Source organism: Schistocerca americana, chromosome X, assembly GCF_021461395.2.
Source record: "Schistocerca americana isolate TAMUIC-IGC-003095 chromosome X, iqSchAmer2.1, whole genome shotgun sequence".
NCBI lineage: Eukaryota > Metazoa > Arthropoda > Insecta > Orthoptera > Acrididae > Schistocerca > Schistocerca americana.
In genome coordinates this window covers 805,620,520-805,633,369 of record NC_060130.1, presented here as the reverse complement: position 1 = coordinate 805,633,369, position 12,850 = coordinate 805,620,520, and the positions used below count along the sequence as shown (strand labels likewise).

At 44.6% G+C, this 12,850-nt stretch overlaps 1 protein-coding gene across 1 annotated transcript in view; it reads left to right on the top strand.

Moving 5' to 3' along the window:
• The window catches only part of LOC124556097, a 290,940-nt gene extending 279,265 nt beyond the window's left edge, over positions 1-11,675 (top strand). The window contains exon 3 of the mRNA XM_047130122.1: positions 10,759-11,675. Within this exon, the coding sequence (XP_046986078.1) occupies positions 10,759-10,928 (170 nt within the window). The 3' untranslated portion in view covers positions 10,929-11,675. The remainder of the gene's footprint in view (positions 1-10,758) is intronic.
• The last annotated feature ends 1,175 nt before the right edge of the window (positions 11,676-12,850 follow it).

The window sequence follows — 12,850 nt, the reverse complement described above, 5'->3', positions numbered from 1 at the left end:
TGAACGAATTAGTGCGTGAATTCAGGCCAGAGGGTGTACAACACAATCACATCCGTGTAGTTTCATTTCGTTGTCTCCACCCCCCCCCCCCCCCCAAAATCCCCCATATCCCGCCCACGAATTATGAACCTTTTTTTGTCAAGCAGTGTCATTTCGTGAACGATTCAAGACACTGAAACGACGCTATCGACAACTGTTAGTGGGCAGAGGAGCGCGTCATTATGTTGTGTGGGTTATATCCTTACCTTTCTATCAACTGAGGTAATGACGCAAGTATGGTTTCTGTTTCAAATGGGACAACGTATTTTTAACGTCATTCGTAAGCTCTTGTAAACAGCAATACAGTTATATAACGCTTTTTAATGTTGGTGTTGAACTTCCGTGAAAATATGTGATAATATCCCTGCAAAGCGCTGAAATAGAATGACAACGGGGCCGGTATCTGCTATTGCGATGTAAAAACTGCAATGAGCGTGTCCCACGCCAGGATTCCACGTTGTATCAAACTTAAGTGTTTACTTGTTTTCAAAAAGGCTCTTGACTTAAACATCTGCCTATGGACATTTAAAATTGTTTTCCTAAGCCCCTCCTGTACGCTAGAAATTAGCATATAACTCCATCTAGAACAATGGTCCTGCGTCTTGTAAATTGGGGCCAAGAGGAATCTACGTAGGTAAGCCTACCTTTTTTCAGCTTATGCGACGGAGCCTGGCACGAAAGCCCCACTGGCCCGTGTTTGCATCTTAATAGCCGATTCTGCCTGCTTTATTTTCGACTTTAGCACCTTACTTGGATACTTCTGAGAAATATTTCAACACCAAAATTTATCAGCGTAACGTCATTGTCGTCGTCTTTTCAAGATCTTTTGAATGTCGTTTTAAAATGTATACCATTCCATTGAAAAACATACTTGCTTCTATACCTCTTTTGATACAAGAGTTACGGGCATTATCCATACAATAAAATTAGATGCCCCTCTGCCAACTATCGTACACTATGTCATCAAAAGTATCCGGGTACCTAGCTGAAAATGACTTACAAATTCATGGCGCCCTCCATCGGTAATGCTTGAATTCAGTATGGTGTTGGATCACCCTTAGCCTTGCTGACAGCTTCCACTCCCGCAGGCATACGTTCATTCAGGTGCTGGTAGGTTTCTTGGGGAATGGCAGCCCATTCTTCACGGAGTGCTACACTGAGGGAAGTATCGATGTCGGTCGGTGTGGTCTGGCACTAAGTCGCCGTTCCAAAACATCGCAGAGGTGTTCTATAGGATTCAGGTCAGCAGTCTGTACAGGCCAGTCCATTACAGGGATGTTATTGTCGTGTAACCACGCGACAACAGGCTGTACATTATGAACAGGTGATCGATCGTGTTGAAAGATGCAATAGCCATCCCCGAATTGTTCTTCGGCAGTGGTGAGCAAGAAGGTTCTTAAAACATTAATGTAGGCCTGTGCTGTGATAGTGCCACGAAAAATAACAAAGGGTGCAGGCCCCCTCCATGAAAAACACGAGCACACCATAACATTACCGCCTCCGAATTTTACTGTTGGTTCTACACACGCTGGCAGATGACGTTCACCGGGCATTCGTCATACCCACACCATGCCATTGCATCGCCACATTGTGTACCGTGATTCGCCACTCGACACAACGTTTTTCCACCGTTCAATCGTCCAATATTTACGCACCTTACCCCAAGCGAGGTAGTGTTTCGCATTTACTGGCGTGATATGTGTCTTATGAGCAGCCGCTCGACCATGAAATACAAGTTTTCTCACCTCCCGCCTAACTGTCATAGTACTTGCAGTGGATCCTGATACAGTTTGGAATTCCTGTGTGATGGTCTGGATAGATATATGCTTATTACACATTACGACCCTCTTCAACTGTCGGAGGTCTCTGTCAGTCAACAGATGAGGTCGGCCTGTACGCTTTTGTGCTGTACGTGTCCCTTCGCGTTTCCACTTCACTATCACATCGGAAATAGTGGACCTAGGGTTGTTTAGGTGTGTGGAAATCTCGCGTACAGACGTGTGACACAAGTGACACCCCATCACCTGACCACGTTCGAAGTCCGTGAGTTCCGCGGAGCGCCCCTATTCTGCTCTCTCACGATGTCTAATGACTACTGAGGTCGCTGATGTGAAGTACCTGACAGTAGGTGGCAGCACAACGCACCTAATGTGAAAATCATATGTTTTTGGGGGTGTCCGAATACTTTTGATCACATAGTGTATTTCGAAAACTCCGTTTCGACATCTTGAACCGGGCTACAAGTTTCAGGTGGTTCACTCTATATTTTGTAATCAGTAACCGACCTATACCGCTCCGGTATACTTCCCAAATGACCTTTAAATTTGTCAATTCTGTCTCGTTTAGTACAACGTATTGAGTTCCGTCTGCCAGAAAGAAAGCCCTGTATAGAGTAAAAAATCTGGTTTGATACCGGGCAAGCTCGTATCTTTTCTTTCACGTAATTAGAATTGCAACTTTATCAAATGTCTTTCGTAAATCAAGGACCACAGCATTTGTCTGGGTGCCTCTGCCAGTGAAGCTCAACTAACTGAGTTTCACAGGATCTCAGTTTACGGAAACCATGTCAGTTTTCTTCTGAAACAGCCTGTGTTGTGATCTGATTTTCAGGAAGGTGGTATTATTGCTACTACCTCGTTACCTAATGGAAACGTGTGTTTTTGTGTCACAAACTGTAATTGTGCCAACATTAAAGTATGCATTCATACAGTCATTATTCGGCATGGTATAAATTTTGTATAGTTATAATAATGTATCCTATGAACTCAACACTTAACCGTCTTTAAACTAAATACTAGGAAAGCGTCACTTTGAATAGATATGCCATTTTATACAGCGTGTCCCAGAAATGTTGTGGAAAACTTAGAGGGTTTGTACAGGGTTGTGTAGGAACAAATCAAAGGAGGAACCCGTGTCCGACAACATCATCCAGCGGCGCTATAGAGCGTCGAAGTTATGGACACCGGTGCTTGCCACTAGGCCGCCGCTTCATCAATGAAATTGACTTTGTACGCTGACGGACCGTAGGCGGAACGTCCCGCAAAGTTGTTTATTATTCAGTGATCGTGACTGATAGGGACAATCAGTAGTGGAGAAGACGGAGTCAGCTGCTGCGTAGACAAGCTTTGTTTCCTATGAATGCAATTCTCTGTTGCCTAAGTTGATGACGGTTTCAGGCACGAGTTCCCATTTGCAGTTTATTTTTCTCCTGTATACCGAGAAACGGAGATTTTAGGGGGTTAGAGAAGAAAAATAAACTGCGGAAGGAAACCCATGTCCGAAACTGTCATCCACTGAAGCAACAGAGCATCGTATTGATAAGAGGCAAGGTTTTCGATGCAGCAGCTAGTTCCATATTATCCACTGGTGATCGTGGTAGACCGCAAGACCGCTACGGTCGCAGGTTCGAATCCTGCCTCGGGCATGGATGTTTGTGATGTCCTTAGGTTAGTTAGGTTTAACTAGTTCTAAGTTCTAGGGGACTAATGACCTCAGTAGTTGAGTCCCATAGTGCTCAGAGCCATTTGAACCATTTTTTTGATCGTGGTAGTCGCGATCACTGAATAACAAAAAAACAGCGAGAAGTTCCGCTTACGTTCCGTCAGCATAAAAGTCACTTTTGCTGCTGAAGGAGGGGCCTAATAGGAGGCATCGGTGGTCATATCTTAGACACTCTGTAGTGTCGCTGGATGACGTTACCGAACATGGATTCCTATCGTCGATTTGTTCCTCAAGACACCCTCTACAACCCCTCGAAGTTTGCCGCAACATTTCTGGGACACCCTGTATCTGAGTTCCTGGTGCAATTGGTGCTTGGCCGGCCGCGGTGGTCTAGCGGTTCTAGGCGCTCAGTCCGGAGCCGCGTGACTGCTACGGTCGCAGGTTCGAATCCTGCCTCGGGCATGGATGTGTGTGATGTCCTTAGGTTAGTTAGGTTTAAGTAGTTCTAAGTTCTAGGGGACTGATGACCATAGATGTTAAGTCCCATAGTGCTCAGAGCCATTTGAACCATTTTTTGAATTGGTGCTTGGAGCCCAGAATCTATACTTGACCACTAAAGAAAAACAAAATATAACTAATCACAGTAACTTTATATTACTACAATCAGAGTACTAATGAAAATTGCTCTGTCCAGTGTTACGTTATCGAGTTCACTAGAAGTCTTTTTCAAACGAAACTGATTTCTTTCTCTGAGCACGAGATGAGCTCTGTATCGTCAGCAACGTTATTCTGGTATCAGACTTGTGGCTCTACACCGTCAGAGTGGCGCTGTATCAACATCACACACGTCATCTCCAACGGACTCCTCAGGTGCCATTTCTCCTGGAATCTCCCGGAGGGAGAGTGGCTCCGGTCGCCCGACCCTGCCCTCGGTAACACTAAAAAAAAATTATCTTCTGTTAGTAGTTCTATTGTCACTGATATTCCTTACACTTTTGAATACTCGCATCATTGGAAAGGCCACGTCTTCATCTGGTCATAGCTCCATGTGTTGTTTCTCCATCTACAGCAGTAATTAGAAATTGCTGATCTGTAATTCTAAACGAACTGTTTTGATTTCTACTGAATTCACTTTCTTGGTAGAGTCTTCTTGTATTTTGGTGTTCATCTACTTTAACTTATATATTCACGCCCTTCCTAAATTCAATATACTGATGACTTTCAAACAAAATATGTTCAGATGTGCCTAGAGTTGTAAACTACAAGGCTACTGTAGATTATCGTAAGTAAGCATAGATACGGTAGCTCCCCAATTAGGTTTATTCAATTAAGATGGTACAGGGTGTCCAGAAAAGGACTTCCTGATTTCAAAATTAAATATCTCGAAAACAAAGATCGATAGAGGAATGCAGTAAACGGTGTGCTTATTGTGAAAGCTGTAAGATGTTTATACAGCAGTTTGAAATAATAGTTACAAAAGCTGCTAACAGATGGCGCTGTTCAAATGGTTCAAATGGCTCTGAGCTCTATGGGACTTAACATCTATGGTCATCAGTCCCCTAGAACTTAGAACTACTTAAACCTAACTAACCTAAGGACAGCACACAACACCCAGCCATCACGAGGCAGAGAAAATCCCTGACGCCGCCGGGAATCGAACCCGGGAACCCGGGCGTGGGAAGCGAGAACGCTACCGCACGACCACGAGATGACAGATGGCGCTGTAATCGCCATACGTAATGCCTAGTATAAGTAGTGATCCGAAGCCTAGAGCGATCAGTTCCACTATTGAAACGTGAAAGGAGGTTAGCGCACCGAAAGAAGAGATTAAAATCATGTACTCCATTGAACAACGCGTTTTTCTGGTGCTAGAGTACCACAGGTTAGAAGAGAGTCCTACGGCAATAAGGCGAAGTTTTCAAGCACAATTTAATGTTCCAAAAGGATCCGATGCGAAAACCATTCGTACGCTCTTCGCAAAATTTCAACTAACAGGCAGCGTAACTGATGATGTAGTGGGGCATGTTGGCCGCAAGCAAACCGCAGTTACGCCTCAAAATATTGCCACAGTTTCTGGAATTATTCAGCGAAATCCAATGTCATCCGTTCGTAGAATTCCATCTGAGACTGGTTTGAAGCGTTCCAGCACGCAGAAAATACTGAGAAAGAGCCTACACATGTTTCCATTCAAAATTCAAACGCACCAGGCCATACCCGTACGAGCTGTGCAACAAAGGGTTGCCTTTGCTAATCAGATGCTCACAATGATTGATAGTGAAGGATTTGATGTTGGCTGCATCTGGTTTACAGATGAAGCACACTTCCACCTGAATGGATACCTGAATAAGCAGAACTGGCGATTTTGGGGTTCCGAAAAGCCATATTGGTGTGAAGCGAAACCCCTGTATTCTCCTAAAGTTACTGTGTGGGCTGCAGTATGAAGGACAGGCATTATTGGCCCTTTTTTCATTCGAGAAACGGTCACTGGTGCACGTTACGTTGCAATTTTGGAACAGTTTGTCGCCACACAGCAAGCGTTAGAGGATCGACAGGGTACTGAATGGTTTATGCAAGATGGAGCCCGACCACATCGGACCGAACAAGTCTTTCGCTTTCTTGAGGAATACTTCGGGAATCGAGTCATTGTTTTGGAATATCCCAAATTTACTGGTGCAGGCATGGATTGGCCTCCATATTCGCCGGATTTGACTCCCTGTGACTTTTTTTTGTGGGGCACAGTGAAAGACATGGTCTACCCGAAGCATCCCGCCACGCTGGACGAGCTTGAATCGGCGATCTCTGTGGCATGTGAATCCATCTCGGTTGAGACAGTACGAAATGTGATGGCGAATTTCATTCTTCGTTTGCGCCACCTCTGTAGTGCCAATGGTGAACATTTTGAAAACATTGTGATGTGATTGTTTGCAAAGATTGTTTTCATACGATTATTTCACTTACGTATGCTGATATGAGCTGTACAGCGTACAGCGCCATCTGTTAGCAGCTTTTGTAACTATTATTTCAAACTGCTGTATAAACTTCTTACAGCTTTCACAATAAACATACCGTTTACTGCATTCCTCTATCGATCTTTGTTTTCGAGATATTTAATTTTGAAATCAGGGAGTCCTTTCCTGGACACCCTGTAGCTGCTTTACCTGTACGTTAGGTGTGTTGAACAGCTATTGGGTTTTATCTCATTTCGATCGTTTTGTTTGTGTATGCGATCAGCGTCCCATTAGATTCCCTTAAAAACCATAATCGTTGATCCATCTGTAAACTGCGTACGTATGTATAGAGGACTGCGTAACCTACAGAACATTTTAGTTCTACATAATTATCCTCCTTAGTATTAGTTAAAATAAAAGGTATTTATAGCAAAATTGAATTTGTCAATGTTTAACTCAGGTTTTATTCGAAAATTGTTAATTTTTAACGTGAAACAGAGGGATGTTGTAGTTAAAAAAAATAGAGATTTGTCATATAGTGATACAAAACATAGTTTCGACAAGGAAGTTAAATTTAGAATATGCAAAACAAAAACATATTAAACATCGCTTCCATACTTTGTCGAGCTTGTATAAAACGTGTTTCTGCTATTGCAAAACAACTTTCGCACTTATCAATAGTGGAAGGAAACCTTTGCCTCTGGTCAAGATGAAGAACGTTCTGTAGACTACAAAATAACAACAATAATTATAGTATTTTTTCATCTGCAGCAACTGTAGTTGTATAAATCACAATAATCAACAATCAGTTGCATAAAAGAAATTTATTATCTTAACCGGTTTCATGCACCCCATCTTCAGAAGGTTCGACATATAGCATTATTTACGAGTGTCAACAATAAGATGCGAGTGTCAACAACAAGAACATACGGTCCGTCAGCGTACAACGTCACGGCTATTAATTATGCCGTGGCACTGTACTGTATGTACACTCCTGGAAATGGAAAAAAGAACACATTGACACCGGTGTGTCAGACCCACCATACTTGCTCCGGACACTGCGAGAGGGCTGTACAAGCAATGATCACACGCACGGCACAGCGGACACACCAGGAACCGCGGTGTTGGCCGTCGAATGGCGCTAGCTGCGCAGCATTTGTGCACCGCCGCCGTCAGTGTCAGCCAGTTTGCCGTGGCATACGGAGCTCCATCGCAGTCTTTAACACTGGTAGCATGCCGCGACAGCGTGGACGTGAACCGTATGTGCAGTTGACGGACTTTGAGCGAGGGCGTATAGTGGGCATGCGGGAGGCCGGGTGGACGTACCGCCGAATTGCTCAACACGTGGGGCGTGAGGTCTCCACAGTACATCGATGTTGTCGCCAGTGGTCGGCGGAAGGTGCACGTGCCCGTCGACCTGGGACCGGACCGCAGCGACGCACGGATGCACGCCAATACCGTAGGATCCTACGCAGTGCCGTAGGGGACCGCACCGCCACTTCCCAGCAAATTAGGGACACTGTTGCTCCTGGGGTATCGGCGAGGACCATTCGCAACCGTCTCCATGAAGCTGGGCTACGGTCCCGCACACCGTTAGGCCGTCTTCCGCTCACGCCCCAACATCGTGCAGCCCGCCTCCAGTGGTGTCGCGACAGGCGTGAATGGAGGGACGAATGGAGACGTGTCGTCTTCAGCGATGAGAGTCGCTTCTGCCTTGGTGCCAATGATGGTCGTATGCGTGTTTGGCGCCGTGCAGGTGAGCGCCACAATCAGGACTGCATACGACCGAGGCACACAGGGCCAACACCCGGCATCATGGTGTGGCGAGCGATCTCCTACACTGGCCGTACACCACTGGTGATCGTCGAGGGGACACTGAATAGTGCACGGTACATCCAAACCGTCATCGAACCCATCGTTCTACCATTCCTAGACCGGCAAGGGAACTTGCTGTTCCAACAGGACAATGCACGTCCGCATGTATCCCGTGCCACCCAACGTGCTCTAGAAGGTGTAAGTCAACTACCCTGGCCAGCAAGATCTCCGGATCTGTCCCCCATTGAGCATGTTTGGGACTGGATGAAGCGTCGTCTCACGCGGTCTGCACGTCCAGCACGAACGCTGGTCCAACTGAGGCGCCAGGTGGAAATGGCATGGCAAGCCGTTCCACAGGACTACATCCAGCATCTCTACGATCGTCTCCATGGGAGAATAGCAGCCTGCATTGCTGCGAAAGGTGGATATACACTGTACTAGTGCCGACATTGTGCATGCTCTGTTGCCTGTGTCTATGTGCATGTGGTTCTGTCAGTGTGATCATGTGATGTATCTGACCCCAGGAATGTGTCAATAAAGTTTCCCCTTCCTGGGACAATGAATTCACGCTGTTCTTATTTCAATTTCCAGGAGTGTATTTTATTGTTGACACTCGCAAGGTACTAAGTGCCCAAAACCGGTTAAGAAATTAAATTTCTTTTATGCAGCTGGATACTGATTATTTCGATTTAAACAATAATTACTTAGATTTTTTACGTTTATGCATGTAAACTGTACTTGCATAAAATGTAATTGTTTTGGTTACAGGAAGTGCAGCTTCTTTTTTCCTTCTAAAATGCAATTTATACTTTTTAAGGATATAAAATACACAATGGACTACCACTGAACGATGTGCGGTCCTAATTACACTACTGGCTATTAAAATTGCTACACCACAAAGATGACGTGCTACAGACGCGAAATTTAACCGACAGGAAGAAGATGCTGTGATATGCAAATGATTAGCTTTTCAGAGCATTCACACAAGGTTGGCGCCAGTGGTGACACCTACAACATGCTGACATGAGGAAAGTTTCCAGCTGATTTCTCATACACAAACAGTAGTTGACCGGCTTTGCCTGGTGGAACGTTGTAAGGAGGAGAAATGCGTACCATCACGTTTCCGACTTTGATAAAGGTCAGATTGTAGCCTATCGCGATTGCGGTTTATCGTATAGCGACATTGCTGCTCGCGTTGGTCGAGATCCAATGACTGTTAGCAGAATATGGAATCGATGGGTTGAGGAGGGTAATACGGAACGCCGTGCTGGATCCCAACGGTCTCGTATCACTAGCAGTCGAGATGACAGGCATCTTATCCGCATGGCTGTAACGGATCGTGCAGCCACGTCTCGATCCCTGAGTCAGCAGATGGGGACGTTTGCAAGACAACCACCATCCGCACGAACAGTTCGACGACGTTTGCAGCAGCATGGACTATCAGCTCGGAGACCATGGCTGCGGTTACCCTTGACGCTGCATCACAGACAGGAGCACCTGCGGTGGTGTACTCAACGACGAACCTGGGTGCACGAGTACCAAAACGTCATTTTTTTCGGATGAATCCAGATTCTGTTTACAGCATCACGATGGTCGCATCCGTGTTTGACGACATCGTGGTGAACGCACATTGGAAACGTGTATTCGTCATCGTCATATTGGCGTATCACCCTACGTGACGGTATGGGGTTCCATTGGTTCCACGTCTCGGTCACCTCTTGTTCGCATTGACGACACTTTGAACAGTGGACGTTACATTTCAGAAGTGTTACGACCCGTGGCTCTAACCTTCATTCGATCCCTGAGAAACCTACATTTCAGCAGGATAATGCACGACCGCATGTTGCAGATGCTGTACAGGCCTTTCTGGATACAGAAAATGTTCGACTTCTGTCCTGGCCAGCACATTCTCCAGACCTCTCACCAATAGAAAACGTCTGGTCAATGGTGACCTAGCAAATGGCTCGTGACAATACGCCAGTCACTACTCTTGATGAACAGTGGTATCGTGTTGAAGCTGCATGGGCAGCTGTACCTGTACACGCAATCCATGCTCCGTTTGACTCAGTGCCTAGGCGTATCAAGACCGTTATTACGGCCAGAGGTGGTTGTTCTGGGTACTGATTTCTCAGGATCTATACACCAAAATTGCATGCAAATGTAATCACATGTCAGTTCTAGTATAATATATTTGTCCAATGAATACCCGTTTATCATCTGCATTTCTTCTTGTTGTAGCAGTTTTAAAGGCCAGTAGTGTATGTGCAAAACAAGCAAACAAACAAACATTTCCTCTCTGACTTATATTTCTCCCTCTACCATTGCTACCATTACTACTGGTAATCCTACCATTTACTGCGTGATTTATGTACGGTACCAAATGTGCCGGACCGTAGTTTTGGAGAGTGCAATTCTAGGTGTACCTATCTATCGATGGTAGCTTGTCTGTGTCCTATTTTGCAAATTCGACATAGGAATACGGTTAATTCAGACGTGTGTCTCTGCTTTGTTGCAGCGGAGAAGCGCGCGATGCTGGCGATGCTGTCGCGCTGGCGGCCTCTGACGTCGGCGGTGTACCAGCTGCTGCGGCCGCGCACGCCGCGTCCCGCGTCGCAGGAGGCGCTGTCTGCGGAGACTCGCGGCAGCCGACGCCCGCTGGGGCAGCCCCTTCGCTGGGGCCGCTAGCCACTCCCCACTCCACGCAAACCCTCACAAACTCACAACTCACCGCCAGCTTCCTTAGTATGTGTGCTAGAACGATGTGTATCCTAATCTAAACGTAGTTCTGTGGTCTTCGTATTAACTTGCCTACAGTAACTGCCTAAAGAATGAGGCGGCTGTTATGTACTAGTCTATGGTAACTTCTGATCCAATAAACAGCTACAAGCTCTTGTCGTTCGTTACGTAACTTCTCTCATTATGTGTTACGTATCAGGTAAATTACTGAAGACGAAGCAGTTACCATATGCCTCTACTTGTTTACTTCGTAATGTAGTTTTCAGCAAAATTCCCTCACTATAATATTTAACGTACTAGAAACTGAAGTCTAATAATAACTACGTACTAAGTATGACACAAAGAATAATGTTATAAGAGGTTCGGTGTAGAAAAAATGTACCGTAAAAGTCTTTTGAAAGTGTACACATACTCTGGATTGTAAAGGCCTTATAGTAAAAAGTTTTGTCCTCCTTTCCTCCCGAAACCATTTTCGAAAACAAATACGTTTGAATATTACAATGTACTGTCTGTCTAAACGATTATTGTCAAATTATAAAAAAATTGTAAAACTGAATCATGTTAACTATTATTTATTATTGAACTTACATGTGTATCTTAGGAAGTATCAGTATTAGTGGACAAACATCGTAACGATGGCTTCGTTTATTAACTTATGTAAAGTAAAACCGAGTTTATTATAATTATTTAGAACAATTGTCTTATTTATTTCTTTGTCATACCACCTCTGTCCATAAATATTTGTTTTAAATTTCAGACTTTATAAAAATGTTACGTCCTTAGTATAGTATACTGGAAACAACACAACTCATTTGTGCATTCCCAGTCGCTAGTTAAAAAGCACACTACTAGCGTTTCTCTTACATTTGCCACTCTCTACACATATATTCGAATAGTTACTCCATCATCGATTGAAATTTATCAAACACACATTCTACATGCATAGAACAACGGGATTTAGTTTTACGAAAAAGAATTATGTACAGGAAAGACTGAAATAACCTCTAATTGAAAACAATAAAATGGTTAAAATGGTTCTAAGCACTATGGGACTTAATATCTGAGGTCATCAGTCCCCGAGACTTAGAACTACTTAAAACTACCTCACCTAAGGCATCACACACATCCATGCCCGAGGCAGGATTCGAACCTGCGACGTAGCGGCCGCGCAGTTCCGGACTGAAGCGCCTAGAACCTCTCGGCCACAGCGGCCGGTGAATGACAATAAACCAGGGAATTTGGTCAGTAACAAACAGGCAGAATAAAAGGTAAAAGTCTTAAAATTCCATTTAGTATTGCAATAATGAAATTGATGGCCTTGCATCAAAACTCACTCATTATGGAAGACTGTTTAAAAAGGCATTTGCAGTTGTCTTTGTTCATTACTGTACTGTACCAGTAATTAGCAACATCACTCTCACTGCTTAAGCGAAAACATTTTAACATTTCTAGAATGAAATTTTCACTTTGCAGTGGAGTGTGCGCTTTTATGAAATTTCCTGGCAGATTAAAACTGTGTGCCAGACCGAGACTCGAACTCGGGACCTTTGCCTTTCGCGGGCAAGTGCTCTACCATAATTTTTTTTCCATTTTGTTCTTTGTTGATCGTTGTGTTTGGTCGTTCCGGACGTCACATGACATCCAGTCAAGTTCGTTTGTTGATCCTTCTAACCAGTTTTTTTTTTTTTTTTTTTTTTTTTTTAACGTAGGCCAACCATCTCTCTGACCGAACACGCTGAGCTACTGTGCTGGCATCCATCTGAGCTACCGAAGCACGACTCACGCCCCGCCCTTACAGCTTTACTTCTGCCAGGACCTCGTCTCCTACCTTCCAAACTTTACAGAGGCTCTTCTCGCAGGAGAACTAAGTT